General features: G+C 48.4%; 1 protein-coding gene across 1 annotated transcript in view; it reads left to right on the top strand.

Moving 5' to 3' along the window:
• The window catches only part of LARGE1 (LARGE xylosyl- and glucuronyltransferase 1), a 520,460-nt gene that overhangs the window by 236,885 nt on the left and 258,620 nt on the right, over window positions 1-24,955 (top strand). The window contains exons 4-5 of the mRNA XM_032836533.1: window positions 7,728-7,810; window positions 23,806-23,929. Coding sequence (XP_032692424.1) covers window positions 7,728-7,810; window positions 23,806-23,929 — 207 coding nt within the window. The remainder of the gene's footprint in view (window positions 1-7,727; window positions 7,811-23,805; window positions 23,930-24,955) is intronic.

The raw sequence follows: 24,955 nt of genomic DNA, 5'->3' as shown, positions 1-24,955 counted from the left end.
ATGTGGGACTCGATCCCAGGATCCTGGGGTCATGACCTGAGCCAAAGGCAGGTGCTTAACGTACTGAGCCACCCGGGTGTCCCAGGATATCCTTCCTTCTTAAGGCTGAATACTGTTTCACCGTATGTCTGGACCACATTTTGTGTGTTCGTTCATCTGACGGTGGACAGCTGGGCTGCTCCCCTCTTGGTGTTGTGAATAATGCTGCCACGGGCATGGGTGTGCACACCTCTCACGGACATCTGCTTTCAGTTCCTTTGGATATGTACGTCGAAGTAAGATGGCTGGATTATATGGCATTCCTGTTTTTAATCATTCTGGGGACCACCAGATCCTTTTCCACAGCAGCTGCAGCATTTTACGCTCCCAGCAACAGCGCACAAGGGTGCACTTTCCCCACATCCCCGCCACAGGCTGTAAATCCTAACACACGTACTACTCTGCTTCCTCTGCCAGGCAGCTCGACTACAGACAGATCGCCAAGGACTTGGAAAGAAAACATCACGTGGCCATGTCGCACCTTCTACCTTTGCCTCCCTGTCCCGTACCACCTCTGTCTTAAGGGTGCTGTGAAGCTTCACACACAGATAGTCTGTGAAGGCGGGTCCTTGAGGCCGGTGCCTGGAGATGCTGGTGGTCTCTTGACAGTGGCTGCCCCAGAGGAGGTGGCTCTCTGCAGCCAGGATGATCCTGGCACCAGCACAGCACGTACCTCACTGAAGGGCATCTGGGCAGCCTGTCCCAGCGTCCACCGTGCTCAGGGCGGGTTGCAGAAGCCTCCTGACTATTCTCTCTGCTTCCAGCTTCCTTGCTCCCTCCCCACCGCCCCTGCATGTGCACGCAGGGATAATCTCTTCTCAATGGACGACTCGAGAGGGTCTTCTAAAATATAAGTCGGATCATGCCATTTCTCAGCTCTGAACCCTCAAGTGGCTTCTCTCTTCACACACAGGACAAGCCACGTTCTTGCAAAGGGCCGTGAGCTCTAGAAGGTCTGCCTTGCTCCCCAGCTTCCTCCTTGCGGACTCATTGCTACACACCCCGGCCTCTTTTGCTCCCCGCTTTTCCCTGGTGCCTCCGAGGGAGTCCTGCACAGAGAGGGCATGTCGTCTACACTTGCCGAATGGCTGTGTGTTTTCGCAACGTGTGCGGGCTTTTTGGGTCAGGGGTCATTCTGTAGGTGGGCGCATGGCACAAACCGTCTGTGGCGGGTCGGTATGGGGCTGTGTGCAGACAGACAGCCCACCTGCCCGAATAGGGGTTCAGCTTCTCCTGACGCACCCTAACATCGGTCTGCCTGCTGCGGGTGCTCTGTTCTTTGTCACACAGGGAAGCCCTTAAGCAGACCAGAAGTATGCGGGGGGACAATGCCGGGTGGTTCATTCGTGGGTTTAGCGTTTACTAGGCCTTGACTGTGGAAAAGGTGCTCGAAGTCCATGACTGCGTGGATCTTCCTGTCCTCAGACTGGGCCTGGAGCCCCGGTGGCTCCACCTTCCTTTCTTTGCTGAGCCCCTGACAGCTTGGCTGCCATTACAGTCAGGAGGTGTCTCCTCTTACTTGTACATTATTTAAAACTTTTTTTATAGATTTATTTTTATTTATCTCAGAGTGAGAATGAGCATGAGTGGGGGGAGGGGCAGAGGGAGAGGCTCGCAAGCAGACTCCGAGCTGAGCTCAGACCCCAGTGTGGGGCTCAATCTCACAACCCTGAGATCTTGACCTGAGCTGAAACCAACAATCAGATGCTGAACAACTGAATCCCCCCACCAGGCTCCCCATTTTAAATTTTTTAATTGAAATATAATTGATACATGATAGGAGGTGTCTACTTTGGTCTTCCACAGGGTTGAGATAAGTTTGTCTTTTGGGTCCATGGTTTAGCTCTAGAGGAGAGGGAACTCGACCACTGGCTTCCCAGGAGACTATGGATGCCCTGGAGGTTTGCAGGATGATTCTAGGTGGCTCATCAGCTGTATGTTTCTTTGATTTCCCTAGTTCCATGTGTGTCTTACTGAGACCGGGTAGTACGGGTTTAACAGCGGGACTCTGAATTCAGCCTCTCGATTTGCCATCGACTGGCTGAGCCACGGGACCTTGGACGAGACCTGTCCCACCCTGTCTCACTCTTCATCTTGAATTTTGGAAAACCCTGGAAATTAGGATTCTGTGCCTGAATCCCACCTGAGCCGTGGTTTCACCTTCCTCAGTTACTGTAACCCGTGGTCACCTGTTCTGGAAACAGCTGACCCTCCTCCTGATGACTCGTCAGACCCTGGGTAGCCTGATGCTGTGTCCAGTCGCCTGCATTGTTGCCCTCATTGTAGCTCACACCTGGTGAGCACCTCCCGTCGTCACAGGAAGGGCGGGGGAGGTACCGTAAGGTACTGTGAGAGAGACCACCACGTTCACGTAACCAGTTACAGTATGCAGCTATAATTGTTTTATTATGAGTTACTGTTGTTAATCTCTTACGGTGCCTAATTTTATTAAACTTTATCATGGTTGTGCATTTGTAGGAAAAAAAAATATATATAGGTTTCGATAGTGTCCACGGTTTCAGGCATCCCGTGGGGGTCTTGGAAAGTGTCCCCTGTGTACTACTGTGTGTAGAAATTCTATCCTCCTTGTGTAGAGGATTCATCAAGGATCGGAGAGGTTAAGTTACTTGCAAAAGGTCACTCAGCCAGTCAGAGGCAGAACTGCAGCCACCACCCAGGTCTCCTGATTTCCACGGTTTTGTTTTTTGCACAGAAAAAACCCACATCTTGAGTCCTCCTCCTTTGCCTTGTCCTCACCCTGAGAGAGTCATGAATTTCAGGACCTAGGGACAGTGATGGGTGCTGTCTCTTGTTCTTTTATACGAGTGCACGGACTTTTATGCAGTCCACTGGAGAGGCACTGGAAACAGATTCTTGGAACACCTCCCATACTCTCAGTGTGACCACGGCTAACGTCTGGTTGAGTGTGTGTTTGACATTCTTCAGAGCACTTAGCTAGAGCATCTGTTCTCAAAGGGTGGTCCCAGGACAGCAGCATCGGCATCCCTTGGATGTCAGCAGTCCTTAGGCCCCATGTCGAACCTCCTGGGTCAGAAACTCGGGGAAAGAGTCCCCGCTGCCCCCGCCACCACCCCTCGCTCTGTCTGAACAAGCCGTCCAAGGATCGTGTTGCACGCGGAGTTTGAGAGCCACTTAACTCCTCGTCCTCAACCCCTTGAGGACGAGTGGTGTTGAGTCCCTGTTGTGTAGGTGAGGGAGTTCAAGTGCAGCGGTGTTGAGCAATTTCCCCATGTGCTATTTAGGCATCTGGCAAGCGGCACCCGTCCATCAGGGGCGCTTCCTTGCACTTGTGTGATGCGCACAGCGACCCAGTGCGGTGCCCTCTTTTATCTCCATTTTACAGACACGGCCGGGAAGCCCAGGGACACGAATGATGCTCCAAGGTCACACAGCCATAGCTTAGCTTTGATGTTGCAGCTCAGACCACATCTCTTCACTCCAGTGGGGTTTTCTCCACAAAGCCACCCCTGCCCCACCTCTGTCCCCTGGCCGTCTGCTTCTCCCCAGCCACCTGTCCTCTGGGAGGCCAGCCTCCCCCACACAGAGGTCTCCCACTGTCCCCCGAATGTGGGCTGACTTTTTACAGCACAGATGCTGGTGCTGAAATGGGTCTCCCCTCTCTCTCCTTGCCGGCAGTTTCCCCAACAGGAGGTGCTCGCACTCAGTGGTGCCCCGGACAGTGTCCTGCAAGGAATCCCGGGCCCTCTGTGTCCTGCTTCTCCCGCTGTTGCTGGGGGCAGCACAGCTGGGCACGGTACTGATTCCTTCTCAGGCTCACGCCTTGCCTGCCACCCCTTAGTTTCTTCTGGATTTCTTTTGGGACATTTTTTCCCCTGCATCCCTGTTTGAGAAACCAACCCCATGGAGACTTTTTTCTTGTGTGTTGGGGTGGGGGCGGGGGGTGCAGAACACAGAGAATGTTCTTTTTCTGGTTCTTTTGAAGGCTGACAAGCAGAGAGCCATGAATCCCAGCAGGCCCTGACGTCAGGAGTGACGATTGCCCTGGCTGAGTCGCTGGAATGCCCTCTCCTCCCGGAAGCTCTCCGGCATCCTTTTGGTCCCGGTGGCCCAGGCTACCCTGGCACGCAAGGGCACTGAGGTCACCATCACAGGAGCCTTCCCCGTCCCTGATGGGATTGTCCGGTTAGCGGTCTTTCTCCCTCTTCACTTGACCCCGGGGGACTGACTCGCCTTTCTGGGCTCTGAGCACAACACAGTGCCTGGCATATCAGGGATTCCAGGAACGCCCATGTCATGCCTGGATCCTTCTTCTAAGTCCTAGAAGGATCTAGGACGTCACTCACTCGGCCCCAGTTCGACTACATCATGTCTTCCAGGTGCAGCTCGTGGGTGTGTGCTGAGCACCAGAGTCAGGACTTGAGGGAATGAACGGGAAGCTCTGTGGGCTTCCTTGGAAAGAACCTGTGGTCCATGTGTCTGAGAGCTTCGTCAGGCTGCTTAGAATTTATAAACACAGCTGACGCATTCTCCAGTTTGCTCTGTTGGTGCTCTCCTGCCTCGTTTCACCTTAGGGATCAGCTTCAGGGCCACCTGTGCCTCCCTTCCAGCCACCAGGACCCATGCGAGGCTAAGGGAGGGTCACTGGAATTGGTCAGGTCCTAGAAGGAGACCAATGGCACATTCAAAAGAGAGGAAGACCATTAAGGCAGGGCCATAGGCATGGGAGCCAGCGAGGGTGATGGAGCTCCCTGGAGGGAGTCACTACAATCCCTGGGCCTGTGGGGTGTGAGGCAGGTGGCCTTACGGAGCCCAGCAGAGCTGAAACAATGGGAGAGGGCTTCTGAAAGGCGCAGGGGATCCGACCTCTCTTTGCACCTGCCTTCAGGCCTCCCTGTAACCAAACTCAACCAGAAACCAGAGGCAGTGGGAGCCTGGTTATTCGGTCTGTAAAGGTCAGGTGCTCAGGCACGGGGTGAGTTGGAAAGGAGTGAGAGTGGGGGACGAGCAGATAAGATCATCACCCCTGTCCGAGCGTTGGGACCAGTAAAGGCAAGTATGACATCTACCTAAGAGAAAGGAGGAATTCTTGATAAGTGGCCAGTGGTCGCTGAATCTGACCTTTAGACCCTTCACTCTGAGGAGAGGAATGTCCCAGTCACTGTGACCATCAGTCGGTCATCTTTAAGTCACTACATCGAAACACTTGAAACCTGGACTTCGTAGCTTCCAAACCAAGTTATCGTGGTGAGAGCATATTTGTGACTCTGCTTCCAAGGAGCGTCCATCCCTGTACCCTCTTCACTCTGAACCCAGCCCCCGTCCCATTCTTGGCATTCACTCCCGTCCCCACAAAAGTTGGGACCGTCCAGAACTCCCCAAAGAGCATGTTCACGGCGCTTGGATTTTCTGCCTTCCTGGGGAAGCGGGCTTTGTTGCTGTAGCGCCCCATGATGAATTTATTCATGGTGGCAAGGTGTATTGGATGAAACTAAAGAGATTGGAAAATTATATAGAGGGTTTGAGAATGTTTGTGCTCGTGCTTATGTTTAATGGGACCATTTTCAAAAGCCACTGAACCCTGAAGCCAAGACAGCATTTGATATCTCGTGTTTAAATATTTGTGGTTCCAGAGAGCCTGATTCAGCTTTTATCCATTCTCGTCCCCTTCTTGGCTATGTCTCCTCGTGCAGGCGTCTTCCTTTTCATTTCGTTCGTGACTGAAATGGTGACAGTTGCATTTCACGTTACGTTGTTTCATCCTGAGTCTTTGGGAAAGAATATCCAGAGATGAGCTGTGGTGTCCTCGTTTTGCAGGCGGAGAAATTAAGATATGCACAGTGTGGTCTAATTTTATGTGAGATGAGGTTGGGTTGGGAGCTTGTGGGTCTCAGTTTCCCCGCACCTCCTCTTGCTCCTCTCTGAAAGCGGAATTTCCTCATGACAGCCCTGTGAGCTTTGGGGCAGGATAATTCTCTGTTGTGGTGGCCACGTTGTGCCTTGTAGGGGGTCAGCAGCAGCCCTGCCTCTGCCTCCCCCCAGGAGTGACCACCGAAAAGGACTCCAAACTTTGTCGGACGTTCTGGGCAGGGCAGGGGGGTCACGTTTGTCTCGAATGGAGAACCTTAGATCCTGGTCATCAGAGACAGTGAGTTAATTGGTCTGAGGTGGGGTTGGGGCATAAGGTGTAGTTTAAAAATCTTTCAGGTGTTTCTGGTGTACTAGAAGGGTAAGGAATCTCTGTTCCAGAGTTCGAATCCCATCGGCCTAAGCCTGAGTTAACTCCTGGGTGATATGGTGGGTGGGGTGGGGAAGAAGGCCTGAGAACCAGAGGTCATTGTCCTGAGAGCCTGGAGGGGAGGGACGAGGATACCAGAACTTCATTTTTCTTCCCTTCCACCCCTCCCCTGGCCTTTTTTTTTTTTTTTCACCTTTTACTTTTAAGTAATTCTAGACTCCTAGGAAGTTTCAAAAGCAGTGCACAGTCAACAGAACTGAGTTTTGAACTAGCTGATTAGAGTGATGGAGGTTCCAGAAGCTGTGTCCTGGGAACAAGGGTTGTGAGTGGTTTCATTAGGTATGGGGTGCTGGAGGGAACGTGCTTGTTCTGCCTTCCTCCCAGAACAGAGCAGGCTGGGGTGAGTGTTAGGAGGCCGATTTCAATTCAGGGAAGGCTGCGCTTCCATAAAAGATATACCCAGAGGCATGAACCCTACATTCAGGGAACTGTTCTGAGAGGCCAGATGACTTTCTGTATGGGATGGCCTAGAGCAGGAGTTCTCAATCTTTGTCAGATTGCTGAAGCTTGGAGGGTAGCCCAGCCTGAGGGAGCCAGCCCTGCCTGGTAGCCTTGAGCACTCCCTTGAAGAGATAAGTGACTTCTTGTCCTGTAATTCACGGTACAGCCCACTGGGGTGCCAAGGGACCCTGTTTGGGAAGCTCAGCTCTAGAGACCATCTCTGTTGTGATTGGAAGGCAGTGTGCCCAGCACCACATTCTGCTCTTGGTGTTATCCCCTGTGTACTCCATGACCTCCTGCAGGACGTGTTATGGCCCTTGGGTTACTTTCAGTCCCCTCCTGCCACCACTTTCCCAGGTCGCCTGGGGCTAAAGGACGGAGCCAGGGTTCATGTCCAGAGCCTGTGCCCTTGACTGCTCCGAGGAGGTGGCCCATAAGGTTCCCTTCAATTCTGCCAGCCTTCAGTTCTTGGAATGGTGTCCCAGCGGGGGCCCTTGTTACAGACGTTCACCGGTCTCTCAGCCCAGCCAGGCGCCCCTACCCTGAGACGTCTTACGAGAACCGTTCCTAGCTTCAAGCGATTGCTTCTCAGTCTAAGATCCCTGACTGTCAGTTTTTCCTTTCGGGATGTATTTCTTTCCTCTCTCTTGTCACCATTTGTCACCATCTCCCAGAGTGGGGGTAGGGGACTCACTGTTTGCCTGTTTGAGCCGATCACCCTTTCTCTCGTCCCCAAAATGTAATTGCAAAGAGCCTTAACGGTTTCCAGATGATGATAGCCCCATAAACCGATTAAACAGGCCTCAATAAAACCATCTCAAGTTATTTTCCGCAGCTGCAAACTATGCCCTTTGTTTTCTAACGATCCCCCAAGAGATCGGGGTGATTTTTCTTTTCCACGTGGTCTGAAGCACCAGAAAGGCCCGCTTCCATCTGTCTGACCGCCTGCTCTGTGTTCTTTGCTTCCCAGACAATCCACGTTGCCATCGTCTGTGCCGGGTATAACGCCAGCCGCGACGTCGTCACCTTGGTCAAGTCCGTCCTGTTCCATAGGTAAGCGCGGCCGCGGTGCTCCGTGGGCTGGTGCACGAGGCTTGGGCGCACGTCTCCTGTGTGTGACTCGTGCGTGTGACCGCGGCCTGTAGGCCCCCTCGGGGGTGGTGGGGTGCAGAAGACCATTTCTCATCCGTCATCAAAGCTGCTGTGAGAGTGTGATTTTTGTCTGGAACCCGGCGGAAAATTTTGTGTTAATAATGTTAAACAACAACAATGAGGTGCTGTCCCAACGTTGTTGAGGGTTGTAGGTCTTAGACCTAACGGGAGCTTCAGGGACGCTTCAGATTTGAGGCTTCCGTTCCTTTGCTGGCCTTCCCTTGCCTGGCAGTCACCAGACCTCTCTGTGTCCACGCCCCTGTGGACAGGTTGTGTGATGGACTGAACGTGTCGCCCTGAAATTGATGTGTTGCAGCCCTCGCCCCAGTAACTCAGAATGTGAACTGTATTTGGAGGTTGGCCTTTAAAGAGGTAATTCAATCAAATTGGGGCATTATGAATGCACTGTAGTCCTGTATGACTGGTGTCCTGATACAGAGAGGGGATTGGGACACAGCCTCACACAGAGGACATGGGGAGAAGACGCCCACCTCCAAGCCCAGGAAGGCGGTGGGGGGGGGCTCAGGAGACCCCATCCCTGCCGGCACCTGATGTCAGACTTCCAGCCACCAGAACCATAGAAACTAAGTTTCTGTTGTTTAAGCACCACCCCCTTCCCCCGCAATGCGTGGTAGTCTGTTAGGACAGCTGTAGCAAACTCATAAAGTTTGCTTACTCTAGTCCATTGTAGCCTGTCCCACGTCTGGGCATTTCTAACCATCAGAAAGTCCTGCCTTATATGAAGCTGAAATTTTCCAACCCGTAGCTGATGTCTGTGGGTCCTAGTGGATCCGCATGGAGACAGCCCTGCAAAGGATGGGTTCCTCTTCCACCTGGAAGTGATCCTGCCTCTCCCAAGTCATCTCTTATCCAAGTTAAACTCCTGTCATTTGCTTCTGCTTTTTAACATGAACTTTCTTTTGTGTTTTCACTGTTCCGCTTGATTGATATCTAGACCTATTGGTGTATCCAGAATTGAGTTTGTAGTTCTAGCCAGTATCTTTGGCTCTTTTCTAACATTCTTACCAAGGGTTTAGATGAAGCTTATCCATGGCTGTAGCCAAGATCCAAAGGGTCCTGAGCGGTAGGAATAGAGCTCAACGAAACAAAGATCAATGTGCAGTTACCGACCGTTGGTTCCGCTTTCTCTCTCAGACCCCCCACCCAGCCCCCTGTGATGCACTCAGAAGCTCTCCCTCTTCATATGGTTAATTCCATCCCTTTTTCATCCCTATTGCACCTGGCAGTGGAGGTCTGCATGTTCTCTCTCCTCCTCTTCCTTCCAGTCCCCACAGATCCGGCCTCTAAGGCCAGGTAATATTTCAGAAAGGCACATCTGATGTCTTCAAACTTTTCACTGGCTTCTTGTCATAGAGGGGAGAGAATCGAGCTTCTTTATCACGGCACACAGACCATCGGGACCTGCTGTCATTCTCAGCATGCTTGCTCTCTCTTCCCCTTGCTGGGACTTTACTCTCCAGCAGCACTGACCTGCTTCTAGCTTCCACGCTCTCCTGGGTGTGCCACCCCTGTTTTCCCCGTGCTGCTCTGTTTGTCCATTTCTCACCTCCTCCCTCCTCTTACCCCTCCCAACTTTGCAAACTCCTTATCCTTTTAACAGAAGGCCCACCTGTACCTGAAAGTCTGGGCTAGGGCTCCCCTTCTCCCAGCCCATAATGCCCTGTGCATCTTTCTATCACGGCACTTAGTATGTTGTCTTTTGTTTATTCACGTTTGTCTGTTTAGTAGAATATGGGAGTTGTGGGGACAGAAACCATGCCTTATGTTTGTATATTTCCCATATCTTAGGGATGGACTTCACAAGTGTCTGATGCCCAGTCAATGTTTACTTGTTTAACTAGTGAATCTGGGAAGCGTCATTAATAAATAACCTGAAGATATATTTATTCCACCAGTTAACTAATAGATCTGGGTCAGACCTGGTGCCATACTCATGTCACTCTATACTGAGTGACTTTCAGCAGGTCCTTTTAAACCTTTAGACTTTAGTTCTTCGGTTATTTAACTTTTGCTGTGAATCCGTACACCCCAGAATTTAGTAGGTTGAGGACAAAATTTATTCGCTCCGTTGTTTGTACTGAACTCACCTGGGCGGGTCTTTTCCTGGTGCCCTGCTGTGCTGATAGTCAGCAAGCAAATCTGCTCCCCACCCAGGAGTGGGGGGATTCCTTGCCTCCACCCCTCAAACCCAGAGTCAGGAAAGGAGAGAAATGAGTAATCACCAGGTCACAGAACAGTGTCAGCTAGTGGTAGGGTCTGTCCGTTCCCTCCTCTTAGCTCTGTGTGGCTGGCATCGGGATTCCAGCTGCACGTCGTAGGAGGGGATGGAAACACCGAATAAAGAATGACTAAGCGGGGCTCAACCTCATCTTCTGACTTGAGGTGAGAGGCTCTTTCTCTACCGCCATCGCCCCTGTGCTGTTTTTAAGACTCCTTGTACGGGTTCTTGCAGCCTTCATCTAATGCTTGAAACCAGGCGTTTTGTCTGCTAACACTGAATTAGATGACTGGTTCTCAACATTTTTGTGTTTATTTCTTGTCACCACTAAAGAACTCTGATCCCTCCTTGACTAGGTGGGGGCGGAGGAATGCCCCCTTTTTAGAAAAGAGTATTTGCATGATCACAGATAGTCACTTGTGCTATTTCTCAATTATGGCAAATTTTAAAGCCATAAAAACATTCGGCGTTGTTGGGCATAAATAGTATCACTGTTGCTTTAGCTGCAAATCAAATAATTTCAGTAGTTGCTGAAACCCTAAGGAATCCCATGGAGCATAAACTTTTACTGATACAGTCACTGTGTAGCACAAAGATGTTACATTTAAAAGTAGCAGTAGATTTATAATTGGCCACTGATGGCATGCCACGCTTTCGTAGAGGCATGGGGGGTTGAGAAGAAAGCAGATTCTTAGTATGCATTCGGGAAATTCTGCATGGCCCGTCAGGGACTACTTGATCTTGGTCCAGATGACCAGTTGAGTCCCTCCCATCCTTGAAATTCGGCAAATGACCATGTCTGTGCATTGATGTGCTGGCGATCCTGACTTGAGATATCAAGACAAAAGAACTTTTGAAAGACTTTTTGCTCAGAAAATCTGGCTATAAATAGCTTCATTGGTTCCAAAGCACATTACGGGGATTAACCAATATGTGATTATAAAATGCTTTGGCAAATGAAGTACCTTTCTAATGCTAATAATAATATAATAATAGTGGTAGGGTGCTTCTTTTGGCTTTCACTGTCAATTACAGCAATTAGATTTATTTTCCAGACAAGATTTTCAGCAACTTTTCATTTAAGGCTTGCCTTGTTACATCCAATCCTTTTTACTTCTGCAGTATACCTGGTGACAGTGGGCACGCTCTAGTTTAAAAGATTGTAAAAGAATGATACCCAGGTGCTCTTAACATACTCCTACCAGAGCTGGAAATTGCCATAATCTTTTGAGAAAGAGATTTAATGGTGTCAATGCCCAAGACCTTGACCCTATATGACTACTTCAGGGACTCTGTCCTTGAAGGATAATCCAGACTATCAGAAACGCTTTTATGACATACTGTTTATCATCCTAAAAATTTGAATAATACTTAGAAAACAGTAAGGCTAAATAGCCCTTTTTTTTTTTAAGATTTTATTTATTTATTTGACAGAGATCACAAGCAGACAGAGAGGCAGGCAGAGAGAGAGAGAGAGAGAGAGGAGGAAGCAGGCTCCCTGCCGAGCAGAGCCCGATGCAGGGCTTGATCCCAGGACCCTGGGATCATGACCTGAGCCGAAGGCAGAGGCTTTAACTCACTGAGCCACTCAGACGCCCCGGAACAGCCTTTTGTAGTAAGCCAGGTTCTTGGTTTGTATGTCCTAAGGCGGACAAATTATATTTTCTATTTTATGATGTAAGGGACAACATAGTTGAAAACATATGCATGACATTATCCCACTATGTAAGCACAGGCCCTGTGAACACGGTCAAGATACCAGTGGCAGAAAAACTGGCAGAGACTGTATTTAGAAAGGGAGTTCTTTGTGTTGTGTGGGGAGAAGGAGAAATAAAGGTGAACTTGTTTCTGTCTCCTCTTTACGTGTATTTTTGGTCATCTCATTACGCAAGCTCTGCGATGAAGGAAAAGGGTAGATGAGAAAAACTAAATACAAAAATACATGTGAACGAGGGTTTACGTCATAGAAAATAGCACAGTATATGCCTGTGTCCCCTAGATGGAAGGATGTTTAAAGAAAAATTGGTGGGGTATAACTCCAACTCCCAATTGCAAATCAACTGGGAAGCATAGTTCCTCTTCAAGGAAACTGAGCTTTTTTAGTGAACAGAGGAAAAAATAAAATTACTTAGCAGCTAGGTGTTTACCTCCTGGGCAGGAAGGTGGGCCAGCTTGTAAAAATTTAATATTTGTTTGCGAGGATGATCTCCTTATTCTCACACTCCGCAGCCCTGTTGGCAGGAGGAAGCTGGGTGACTTCCCTTACTTTGCACATCAAGCAGCTGGGTTTTTTGATTGTTTTTTTAAACTTCACTTTTGCCCCTGAAGAACACGGACGATAAAACAGCGTATTTGTGCCTAGCATTTGCCTCTAATTGTGTTATTGCTTATTCAGCCTTCAACTTATTGAAGAAGCAGTTTCTAGATTGTGATGGGAAGAACCTAGGATTTGAATAAAACAGACAAACAGAAGTAGGCTCTGATTCTGGTCTTACCATCTGTGAGTTGGGTGACCCTAGTGACGTCTCTGTACTTTCTAGAGCTTTGGTTTGTCCCCTAACCTCTCTTAGAGCCCTGCTGGACTGTCATCAGAGATAATCTGTGTGAGACATTTCTCTGTTTTGTGTATTGAACAAATACGAACCTAGCTGTCTATTCTAATGTTTTTCAGATATTAATGCATTTCATGCTTCTGTGACTCCATGAGGTGAAAACTATAATTATCCCCATTTTACAGACAATGAAGCTGAGAATCCATAGATTAAGTCGTAGCTCAGGGTTGCAGAGAGGATGCTAGAGCTGGCTTTGTACCCAGTCTAACTTCAGAGTCTGAGCTCTCCATTGTAAAAAAAGTTACTATTTTGGGCGCCTAGGTGGCTCAGTGGGTTAAGCCTCTGCCTTCGGCTCAGGTCATGATCTCGGGGTCCTGGGATCGAGCCCCGCGTCAGGCTCTCTGCTCAGCAGGGAGCCTGCCCCCCCTCTGCCTACTTGTGATCTCTGTCTGTCAAATAAATAAATAAAATCTTTTTTTTTTAAAGTCACTATTTTGAGTATTATTATTCTTTCTATTTTGAATCATCGTTTTGGGTGACCATGTAGAGAATTGTTATCTTTACTGGGATTTCTGTCGTCATCCCTTCATCCCTCCATCAAAGCATGTATTTTTGAGGTGCTGAGCATGAAGTAAATAGTGGTTTTAAAGGCTTGGGAGGGGGGCGCCTGGTTGGCTTGGTCGGTTGAGCCTCCGACTCTTGATCTCACCTCTGGTCTTGATCTTAGGTCTGATCTTGATCTCCGGGTCATGAGTTCAAACCCTGCACTGGGCTCCACACAGGGTATGGAGCCTACTTTAAATAAAATAAAGGCTTGGACATTAACGTTCTAGGAGGACTTAGGAAAAAAGTATGGAGTAAAGGAATTTGTGACTGTGAGGTGGGTAAGTTCATTAGTTTGGTTGTGGTGATTATTTCACAGTGTAGACATATATAGATATACCCCCTTAAATGTTTATAATATATTTAATGTGTACCTTAAATTTATACAGTTTTTGGCAGTTACACCTCAGTAAAGTTAGGGAAAAGAGAAGGTGCCGTAGGCATGTGATGTCTTTGAACAGGTAAGGAGGACATCTATGCGATTTGGTCCTGCAGGTACATAAAACCAAAGACAGCTGGTCTGTGTAGTTCAGATACCAGCATCCCGTAGGCCATCGTGTTTGATCTTCATCCCAGTCTGGTACAGTACATGCCCTTATCCCCACAAATGGATGAGGAAACTGAGGCTCACAGAGGTTCAATAGCTTGTTCAAGGTCATAGGGGAGTCCTTGATACTCCTGGGATTCTAACCTTGTCTCTGTCAAAGTCTGGAGGCCTTTTGATTGATTGATTGATTGAGTTTTGAAAGTTGCTCTGTTCTTCCCCCATGGAAAGCTTTTCTGCTGTGATACTCACTTGTCCTTGAATCTTCCCACATTATCAGTGCCACTTGTCCTCCCTCAAACCAAGAGCTCACACCGAAAAACCCTCCTTCTGGCCGCTGTGTTTTTCTGCAGTGACTTCTATTAAATCTCTAAGTGTAACAGATTCACTGAGCATTGGAGGTGCTGTCACAACCTCTTTCTTTTTCTAAAATTGCAGTTCCATTGTAAACTTAATAATTAAGGATTATTTCAGCTCAGATGTCCCTGTATATTTTAATAAAAGCAGACCCTGGATTGTCCTGTAGGGGCTGTGGCACATTCCTGACGAGATAAGAAAGGAAAAGCAGGGAAAAAGCTGGGGTTTAATCATCTTTGCTCTCTGTATTACCATATTTATTGCATCCCAACCTGGAACAGGGGAGCAGTTAAGGAAACCAGAGGCAGCAGGAGCATCGCTCATTATGAGCAAAGTCTGCAGGCTCTGCCGAAGATAAAACACGCACTTGCTTCTCTCTTTGTTGTCAAAGTGTGATCTGGTCTGAATATAGACCAGACTTAATGTCTGTATTGTTCAGACCCCGGCAGGCTACGTGGGACCTGTTGTATATGAAGGTGTGCTGGCCGGTTCACATAGAAGCCTTTTCTCATGGGCTTAAAGCTGCGCTCCCAAAATGCATATAATTGGTGACTGGTATAAAAGACTATTTTAGGTGTTGTACAGAAATAAAATTAAATAACATCAAATCCTGTATCGAGAAAATTATCTTTTTTTTTTTTTCGTGAACAAGAAGAAATTCTGAAGATGTTCTTATCCCTCCCCTGGTGCAGTTCAGTTGGTGTAAGTATGTCCGTAACATCTGTCTCTCGCCTGCTAATCTCCCTGTGAACAAAAGAGAATAGGTGGGAGGCTCTTGGCCTTTGGCTGATTTTGGAATCATTAAAAATCATTCTTACCTTCCTGAGTGAGGAAGTGACTTTAAAAAGAAAACTCAGAAGTCACACATGGAGGATGAAATAACCTTGCAGTTAGTTCTGAGTTCTGAGCTATAGGATGTTTTCTCAAATGCGGGCCCGGTAGGTTGTCCTTTCACATGTGGGCACAGTCAGGCTCTTTTTTGTCCTTATTAGTTGGGTTTCCCTTCCAGTAGAGGCCAGCCTTGACGGTTGCCGGCCTTCCCAACATGGTGGACCATTCGCTGTACAGCGCAGCTCCCCAAGCAACAGAGCCCAGAAACCCCTGAGCAGACCGGGTCTCTTCTGTCCCCCAAACTCACGGGCCACTTCCCAGCTCAGGCAAATGAGTGAGCATTGGAATTTAATTCACATTCTGTAACATTCACTCTTCAAATGTGTACAGTCTGTTGGTTTTTAGTATTTGCAGACTTGCCCAACCCTCACTGCTCCCTGATATTAGACCGTTTTCATCACCTCACAAAGAATCCCATTGTATCCGTGAGGAGTCGCTCCCCGTTTCCCCCTTCTTCCATCCTCTGGCAACCTCCCTCATCTTTCTGTTCCTGTAGATTTGATTATTCAAGACATTTCATATAATGGAGTCTTATACAATTTAGTCTTTCGTGATGACTTCTTTCGCTGGGCGCCATGTTTTCAAGGTCCATCTGCTTCATGGCAGGTGGCAGTGTTTCATTTATTCGTGTCACCGGTAATACTCCAGCGCCTGGCTTGACTGCGTTTTGTTTATCCACTCATCATGTGGTGGTCACTGGGGTTGTTTCCATTTCTTGGCAGTTACGGATAATGCTCCTGTGAAGGTTTGGGAGCCAGCTTTGCTGTCCGACTAGGAATGGGACTCCCGAGGAGCTCAACAGTGGTGACTTTTTTTACGCTCAATTTTGGAAGAAACCCCCAGGACCAGTTTCCAAAAGCGGCTATACCATCTTTCAATTGCACAAGTAGCAAGTGAGGGCTCCAGTCTCCCCGCGTCCTCACCAACACTTGTTGTCGTCTTAGTTTAGCCACTTCAGTGGCTGTGAAGTGCTCCTTTGTGGTTCTGATTGGCCTTTCCTCATGCCTGATGTTGCTGATCATCTTTTCTTGTACTTACTGGCCGTCTGTATATCCTCTTTGAGAAATGGCTATTCAAATCCTTTGCTTAGTTTTTTTTTTTTAAGATTTGTTAATTTTAGAGTAAGAGCTGTGCAAGTGGGGGAAGAGAACCATCAAGTAGACTCCGCTGAATGCGGAGCCCAATGTGGGGCTCGATTTCACGATCTGTGAGATCATGACGTGAGCCGAGGCCAAAAGTCGGATGCTTAACTGACTGAGCCACCCAGGCACCCCACCTTTGCCCAGTTTTTAATTAGCTTACTTGTCTTTTTATTGTTTGAGATGTAAAAGATCTTTATGTATTAAGGTTACAGTTCCCTTAGATAAATCCCTTGCAAATATTTTCTCCGATTCTGAGGTTATCTTTTCTGTTTTCTTGATGGTACCTTTGAAACATAAATGTTTTTAATTTTTATGAAAACCAGTTTATATTTTCTTTTGTGGTTTGTGCTTTGGGCTTTGTGCCTAAGAGACCATCGCCCAACCCAACGCTAAAAGTTTTACTCCCACATTTTACCAAAGTGCCTTTACTCGTAATACTGGGTAACTGTGTTAGACAGGATATTGGGATCTCCTTTATAATTATTAACTTGTCTGTTTATTTATTCTTTCAATAAATAATTACTGGGTGGTTATATCTACAAGGGACTAGTGAAAATCTGGGGATAAGTTTATTCACAAAACACGATTCCAGTGCCAAGACTCCATCTAGCAGGGAACAGAGATGTGAATTGTCAGTAGACGATAGCATTCACCTATGTTTTGAGCCTGGAAATCTGTGGGAGGCACAAGGAAGGGCATGTGACCCAGTGCAATGGCTTCCTCAGCGCCATGGTGTCTAAAATGACCAGGGAAGACTGGACACAGTTAGAAAGGCAATGTTAAGGTGGTCATGCTCCAGAGAGAGACAGCACGCACACAAGCCTGCAGGAAAACTTGATTAATCTCTGACATTGCACCCATGGTTAGGCACTGGCCAAGCACTGGGGTTGTAGAGAGAGAAAACAAGATGGCAGGTGCGTTGTCAAAGTAGAGAATCTCTGCCCTACACAGGTCACATTCTAGGAGCGGGCAGGAGATAGACCTTCAGATGAATTATAGAGATTTCTAATACTAAGAAGTGCTAAGAAGAACCAAACAGGGCAGCACCGTGGGGGAGCCATGGGGAGGGCACTTTGCATGGAGTGGCCATGGAGGGCCTCCCTGAGGAAGTGGCTCTTTATTCCTCAGGAAGGAGAGGAGTTTGGTCACATGCAGGTCTGGAGAAGAGAACGTTGGAGTGCAGGTTGGGTGGAGGAGGGAGGAGGAAGACATGAGTTTGGAGAGGTGGACAAGATGAGATTATCAAAGATCCTGTTAGCTCCATGAAGGAGGCTGGACTTTACCCATCGTACATTGAGCAGGGGATCGTGTGATCATTTTGGAGGGAGTTCAGGGCTCACAGGACAGAGGATCTGTTGGCGGAAGCCAGCTCGGAGACAAGGGGGAGAAGGGGTGAATGTATTCATGAGATCTCACCGGAGAGCAGATACACTCATTGTGCTAACATTTATTAAGTCCATATTCCTTGTGGGTCACCGTTCCAAGTGCTTCATACATTTTAACTCAATCTGATTGTAACAACCCATTTTACAGATTCTGAAACTGAGACTCCAGAACTAACATGCTTGCCCAATGTCATGTCGTTAGTTCGTGACAAACCAAGAGAAGCAGCAGCCAGGCAGTTTGGCTTCAGAGACCTGTTTGTACTCACCGGACTAAGCAGCTTCTCAGGGCATGGCATTAATTAGCTGTGTGGGAGATGGGTGGGGAGGGAGCCCTGGTTGTGCTCCTATTTCGAGCTTGTGAGGCTGGACAAACGGTGTGCCCTTAACCTTGGCAGGGAATTCGGGAGGACGGACATGTGTTCAGGGCCCCTATTTATTATGCCTGGGGTGGTTTTGGGGGCTGGGCTACACCAGCAGATGACAGACCAATGTCAGTCCCCATGGCGTTTACATTCTTGAGGAGAGACAGGTTACTAACCAACCCCACAAATTCTTAGTCAACCTGGGGTTAGAAGAGTTGTAAGTAGGCCATCTTGATTCTCAGTGGCCCGTGGGCATCAGGCTACGACCATCCCATTGGTGGTTGGATTTCTAGATCAAAACATGAGGTGGACATTCTGGTTTACACAGAAACTGGAAGCAAAGTAGTCTGGGCAGTATTTTCCGGAGCTTTTGTTGTGGGTCCGAGAGGGGCAGTTGACAGGACCCACATTCTCATGATGGTGCCCAAAGTGGAGGTTAGCAGAGCTGTTCTGGGCATTCTGCCTCACGGCAGTGAGATCAAGCTGCAGTGGTTGTTGAGACTGTCCATGAAGTGGCAGGGTCTCAGTGGTCCCCTGCGCCAGGGGTCTGGTGTGTCCGCTGATCGAGCGATTTCCTATTCTTCTGATGAGGCACACGGACTCCTTTGACAAAGCAAACAGCTAGTTTTTCCCTAGAGATGAGCTAAGCATCTCTCTGGATACTCCATTCTGGGGAGATGCTTGAAATAGACCAGAGCATGGGAAAGCCTCATACACATGCTGGCAGCATCCTCCTCCATGGGCCTTTTCCTCTTTCCATGCTGGTCTATCTTCTGCTCTGTAGTTAGATGAACGTCCCAAATTACAACTTTGATCTCCTTCCTGCTCAGCATCCAAATCTTATCTGGCTCTCTTTTTCTTAGATAATGAAAGTCATGCATCTAAAGAAGTCACTTACTCTGGCCCTGCCTGCTGTTAGGACTTTGACTTTTTCTTTTTATTCTCCTGATTCCTGGCATGCAGTAGGTGTCCAATAAATGTTTCTGTATGATCCACCCAAAGAACACTGCCGTTCTTCTTAGACATGCTGTGTACTTTCCTGCCTCTGTTCCTTCCCTTCTTCCGTCATATCCTGCACGATGCCTTCCTCCATCCTCCCATCTCCTCTTATCCAAGGTTCTAGTTTAATTGCCACGTAGTCTGTGCAGACATCCTAGACTCTGCACTGTCGAGAAGTCACCTCTTGCACCCCTGTAACTTTGTGCATGTCCTTGCAGAGCCGTCCTGTATAGTTGTGCAGGTTGCTCACCATCCAACTCTAGGGGTACCCTTTACTTACTGTCCATATCAGTCTATTTAGATGGCTCTACAGGAGGTGTGCCATTCCCAAACTTTTCAGTCACGTGAGGTGGCCCAGTGTTAGGGCACACCCGTGTTCCAGTGTTTGTGTAGTTATTTGCATTCTCTCCGTGTTTCTGCCATATTGATAGCTGCACAGAGAGAGGAGAGTGCCAGCTCCTGCGTCACCTAAACCCCTCTTATGCCTTTCATGTACTTACTGCTTCATAGCTCTTTGTTGTATGTTTCTTCATTCAACTCATTTTTTTTTTTTTTTTGCTTATGGATGGAGGAACTAATTGAAATTACTTCATTTGAAGCGTAATGCAAAGCAGTCGAGAAAATAAGTTTCCTAAGTTAGCACTGACAATGATTATCCTGGTCTGCTTGGGCTGCTATAACAAAATACCTCAACTGGGGGGCCTCACAGACCACAGAAACCTATTCCTCACAGTTCTGGAAATTGGGAAGTCCGGGATCATGACATCAGCATGGTCTGATGGTGGGGGGAGAGCGGGGACTGCTTTCTGGTTACAGACTGCCAGCTTCTCTCTGTGTCCTTCTATGATGGAGGGAGGGCAGGAGCTCCCCAGAGCCTCTTTTCTAAGGATACCGATCCCTTTCAGGAGGCTTCCACCCTCACGATCTAATCACCTCCCAAAGGCCCCACTTCCTGATACCATCACCTGAAGGGTTAGGATTTGACCTATGAATCTGAGGGGGGCAGGACGCTGACGTTCAGACCACACCGGTGGATCCCATACATTAAAATCTTACACACCAGGCACTTCATGTTGTATCACGGGATCCTTACCGTGCAGTACTGTTTACCTCCTGTTAATGTTCCTGATCTGAAGATCAATAAATTGAGGGTTCGGAAGATGATTGAGCTGCTCGTGGTCACTCGGTTAGTAGTTACGCAGCCAGGGCTCCGGCCCAGACGTTCTGAAGCAGCGAACCCCTGCTCTGCCCCACTGAGGCAGAGAACGGTGACGTTAATGGGGGCCTAGAAGGAGGGGCTTTGGCCTCCTTTTCCTGTTGCACAAGTGTTTCTTGAGCACCTGTTACATGCCAGGCTCTCTTCTGGGCACCAGGGATGGAGGTGAGAACATGGTTTCTGTCCTCAAAGACCTCACAGTAGAGACAAGGAGCTGCATGTTTGAAAGCGTGTCATGGTGTCATGCTACAAATGGTAGGCACGTGTGGGGGCGCCTGGGTAGCTCAGTGTTGGACTGTCGATCTCAGCTCAGGTTGTGAGTTCAAGCCCCACTCTGAGCTCCAGGCTGGGTGTGGAGCCTACTTTAAAAGAGAGAGAAAGAAAGAAAGAAAAGAAAGGCTATATTCATGTTTTTCATCGGAGATGCCAAGTTAGCAGGAAAAGGGGGCCTGGATGAGCTCAAAGAAGGTGTCTGGGAGGAGCTAACTTGAAAAGGGAAGTCTGAAGAAGGAACAGGAACCATGTGGGCTCTATGCTGGGCGGTGAGTATCCTCTGGAGAGCCCGCACACAGGAAGACGGAGACAGGTGGACAGCGTGATCATGTTGGAACAAATATACGTAGCTTGGGTCGGTTTGGTATTGTCACTCTGTGTCTAAAATTATGCATTCCTCCGTTATGGATAGAAATGCAGATTGGCAGTTATAAAGGCTTTCCTTGGTCCATTCTCCATGCGTAAGTCTCCACTGTGGCTCCTGTGGGGGTTGGGAGGCTTGGTGGTGTCAGTTCCAGCACCAGAGGCCAGGGACTCTGACCAGCTGCCTTTCACTAACCCTTCAGGTAAGTCACTGGCTGATTAGTACATGACCACTAATTGTTACTCAGGCCAACCGGTAGCTGCTTCTTTTTTTTTTTTTTTTAAAGATTTTATTTATTTATTTGACAGACAGAGATCACAAGTGGGCAGAGAGGCAGGCAGAGAGAGAGGAAGGGAGGCAGGCTCCCTGCTGAGCAGAGTGCCCGATGCGGGGCTCGATCCCAGGACCCTGGGATCATGACCTGAGCCGAAGGCAGAGGCTTTAACCCACGGAGCCACCCAGGCGCCCCCAACCGGTAGCTTCTTACAGGGAGGCTTCTAATAGGGCTTCCAAGGAACCTATGCCCCTTCCCTTGAATAGAGATAGCTTAATGGGGGAATTTGCAGTGTTCAGGCATTGGGTCCCATGGAGAAATTCTGCAGTCCTGACTGTGTCTTCTATTTATTTATCCTGTTTCTCACCCTTGAGCACCTGTCATGTGTATGGCGGGTTAGCCTTGGATGCTGATTGCCTTCAGGTCTAGACTCATCCACTCAGCTCCGCCTGGCTTTGCCACCCTCACCTTAAACTTGGTGCTTCCAATCCCAAACCCCTCATCTTCCTCCATCGTGCTGCTTTTCCTCTCGCCTCCCCTGTCCTAGAGACATCACCACCAACCCAGGAGCCGCAGTGTCCCCTTCTGCTTCTTCTGCTTCATTTTGCCCCTTATCTAAGATCTCTTTTCCTGAAATCCCTCTAGGTTGTTCTTCCTCCGACATGGCCTTAGATCAGATCTTCATTTCACATTCCGCGAGTCTCATCTTCCACATGATGTGTGCGCCTCTGTTCCCCTGATCTGTCCGCTGTCCATCCCTCATCCATCCGTTCAGTCCTTTTATCGAACTCCTCCAACATTCTAGGCACAGGGCTGGATTACGAGGTGATACCCTGGAGCATGACTGGTGGGGTCCTTGACCTCCCTGAGCTCACAGTTAAGTGTGGATCTAGACAGGACAACAAGCGATCAAAACCGACGGGTGGGTCCATGGTGCTTCGATGACCCTCTGTTAGGAAGGACCCCTGAGCCAGGCATGGGTAGTCAGGGAAGGACTCTAGGGAAAAATGATGGCAGATCTCAGAACTAAGAGCTGAATAAGAGATGGATGCCGGCTGCAGAGTGTGAAGGGGGGTGGGGGGCAGGTCATGATTTGTAAGGGCAGCAGTGGTTATCTTAGCTTGTTCCCGGCATCCTGCTCATCTCCCAGCAAGTAGTAGGTGCTCAGTAAGTCCTTACCAAATGAGCAAATGCAAGGTCACTGACAGAGCAAGTTGAAGATGCGAAGTCTCAGGTGAAGAGTGGGCGTGGAAAGCCGAAAGAGGGTCTGTGTCTCTAGAACAGGGCTGGGTAGAGACTTAGGAGGCTAAAAGCTAAGAGGTGAGCCACGTTGCTCCCCACGCCTCGCTGATGAAGTCAGGACTGTTTACTTGGGTGTTTGCTGCTTTCTGCCCTCTCTCCTCTCCTCCTCCTCTGCTCTGACCCTAGAGTCCCAGCTAACCACTTCTCCCCACACGCTCCCAGCACGCCCTGGGCTCAGGCTGTAGTCTCCTATTACTCTCCTTGCATTGTGTCCCCTTTCCCTTTGCTTCCTATCAAATTCCTGTATCTTTTAAGACACAGCTTCCCCAGCTCCTCCACGTCCTCCTGACCCAGTCAGAATTAACCCCCTATTTTTTCTTTACTCCCAAAGAGCATTGTGTTGTGTTGTGATTGTTATCAACATTATGTTGATAACATAAAATTATGTGTTTATATCGCACGTGGGTCCTCTGTCCCTCTGACGAGCATGAGCTCCCTAAGGTCATGAGAACCAGGTCATTTGCATCTCTAGATTTCCCAAAGACACTCATTTGTGATATTACAGCTGATGCTGTTATTTCTGCTGGCTCGGTAGTATATATCATAGAAGAAGGCATATCTGCTGTTTATGGTCCTGTGTTCATTTTTGATAGGCATTATATATTAAACTTATCGAATTGACACGGTAGCCTGATAAAGAGATTTTTCTCAACATTTTGCAGAATGAAGCAGCAGCAGTGGGAGGGAGAAATGACATGTCCCAAATCCCCACTAATAAACGCCACAACTGGGATTTGGGTCCATTTCCATTCGATTCCAGAAGCTTTGCCCTGGTGTAATGCTGCCTGGTACGTTGGGTGCTTCCCCCAGTAACGGCTGGTTGAGGTGAACAAATAAAAGCTGTAGGAATATTCAAAGTGAGGGCAAGCTGGTGTGCAGTGATGGGGGGTCCCCAGTGATGCCATCTTGGGTGCCTGGGTTTCTTTGGAGAAGAATAAGTAGAAAACAGAACTCAGTACCATGCTGTAGGAGAAGTATCTTGTCTGTCGCGTTCAGCTGGTCTGAAGACTTAATTCTCTGTCCATGTGCTCCTGAAACTAATGCCCAAACGTGTAGGTGATAGAAATAAAGGGTTGGCCACGTTGTTTCATAGGCTCTGTTGAAGGTTTTTAGAGACACAAATATGCTAGTAACAGGTTCGGTGGTTGGCTTGAATGGAGTATTACCAACAATTTGACCCTGTCTGAAATCCTCCGGTGGGATGAGATGCCTGCTCTCCTTTTTGGTTCTGGCATCCTGGTTACCAGCAAGCATTGGGTTGGTAATGTGCCTGACGTCCTTTCACAGGTGCTCTTAGAAACTGACCACGTGTTACAAATTGGTAAGAATGTGGGTTTGCAGCTGGAACTCCCTGCTTATCCCTCCTGACTCCTCTTCCCCCCACTTCTCACAGGCGGAACCCCCTGCATTTCCACCTCATTGCCGATTCCATCGCAGAGCAGATCCTGGCGACGCTCTTCCAGACCTGGATGGTGCCTGCCGTGCGTGTGGACTTCTACAATGCAGATGAGCTCAAGGTACGGGCAGCGAGGTTGCCTCCCCGAGCTCCTTGAGCTGGACGCTTTTCTTGGCTGTGGTCCTGTAGCCTGGAAGTGGCAGCAATCTCAGCTTTCAGCTGGGAATGGCCAGGCTGTTTGCCTCCCAGATCTGATGTTACTCTGGAAGGTATCCAAGGGGCCACTTCCTCAGGACAGAATGCATGCTGGTCTGGACGGTTCTGGCCACCAAGGCTTTCTTTAGAGGGGGAGGCCATTGGCCTGGTATACATCTGAAAGAGGTCTGCAGTGGCTCTGCTACCCAGGGAGCTCAGTGCTGAATTCAGAGTCAGAGGGGCCTGGGTTTTAATTTGTTGTATTTTCATTTACATCTTAAGATACAAAGTAGTTAATCTACACCTTTGTTGTATCTTTTTTCTCATCAGTAAACAGATTATTATAATACCAACCTCATGGGATAATGAGCAGGCAGAGTGAGAGGATATATGTGAATGTGCTTTAAAAGATTATACTGAGTAAATACTAAACATTGTTTTGGAGTACAAGGTTTCACCTAATGAGACTCATTTGATCATGCCATTTCCTCGCCTAAAATCTATCTGTAGTGCCACATTGCCTGGATCAGGGTTGAGATCACAGTCTCAAGAAGTCCTGCTTCTGGTTCTTGACTCTTCCCGTCTCATCTGGGTCCTTCCTGGAAAGTCATTCTGTTACTGAGCCCTAGAAAATCACCTCTGGTCTCTGCTCGCTCTCTCCTCTGTTTGAGGCTTTGCTTATGCTGTTCCTTCTAGCTAACACACCCTTCCACCTACTTTGTCGTCACTCCTATTCAAGGACTCTGCTGCATTGCACTTCCTCTGAGAACCTCCCTGACCTCTCCAGGAAAGAGGAGATCTCTGTCTGCCTACTGCTTTAGTTTAGAACCTTTTTTAATGGGAGAGGGGGCAGGGAGCACATCTCACTCTTCTGATTGCTGGTGCACTGTTGGTCCCCTGTAATGCTTATGGATTTAACAAATGGCTGTTGTTAGAGGAACATGTAACTTTG

The sequence above is a fragment of the Lontra canadensis genome, unplaced genomic scaffold, assembly GCF_010015895.1.
Source record: "Lontra canadensis isolate GAN:19392208 unplaced genomic scaffold, GSC_riverotter_1.0 scaffold93, whole genome shotgun sequence".
NCBI lineage: Eukaryota > Metazoa > Chordata > Mammalia > Carnivora > Mustelidae > Lontra > Lontra canadensis.
This window is presented reverse-complemented; position numbering and strand designations above follow the sequence as displayed.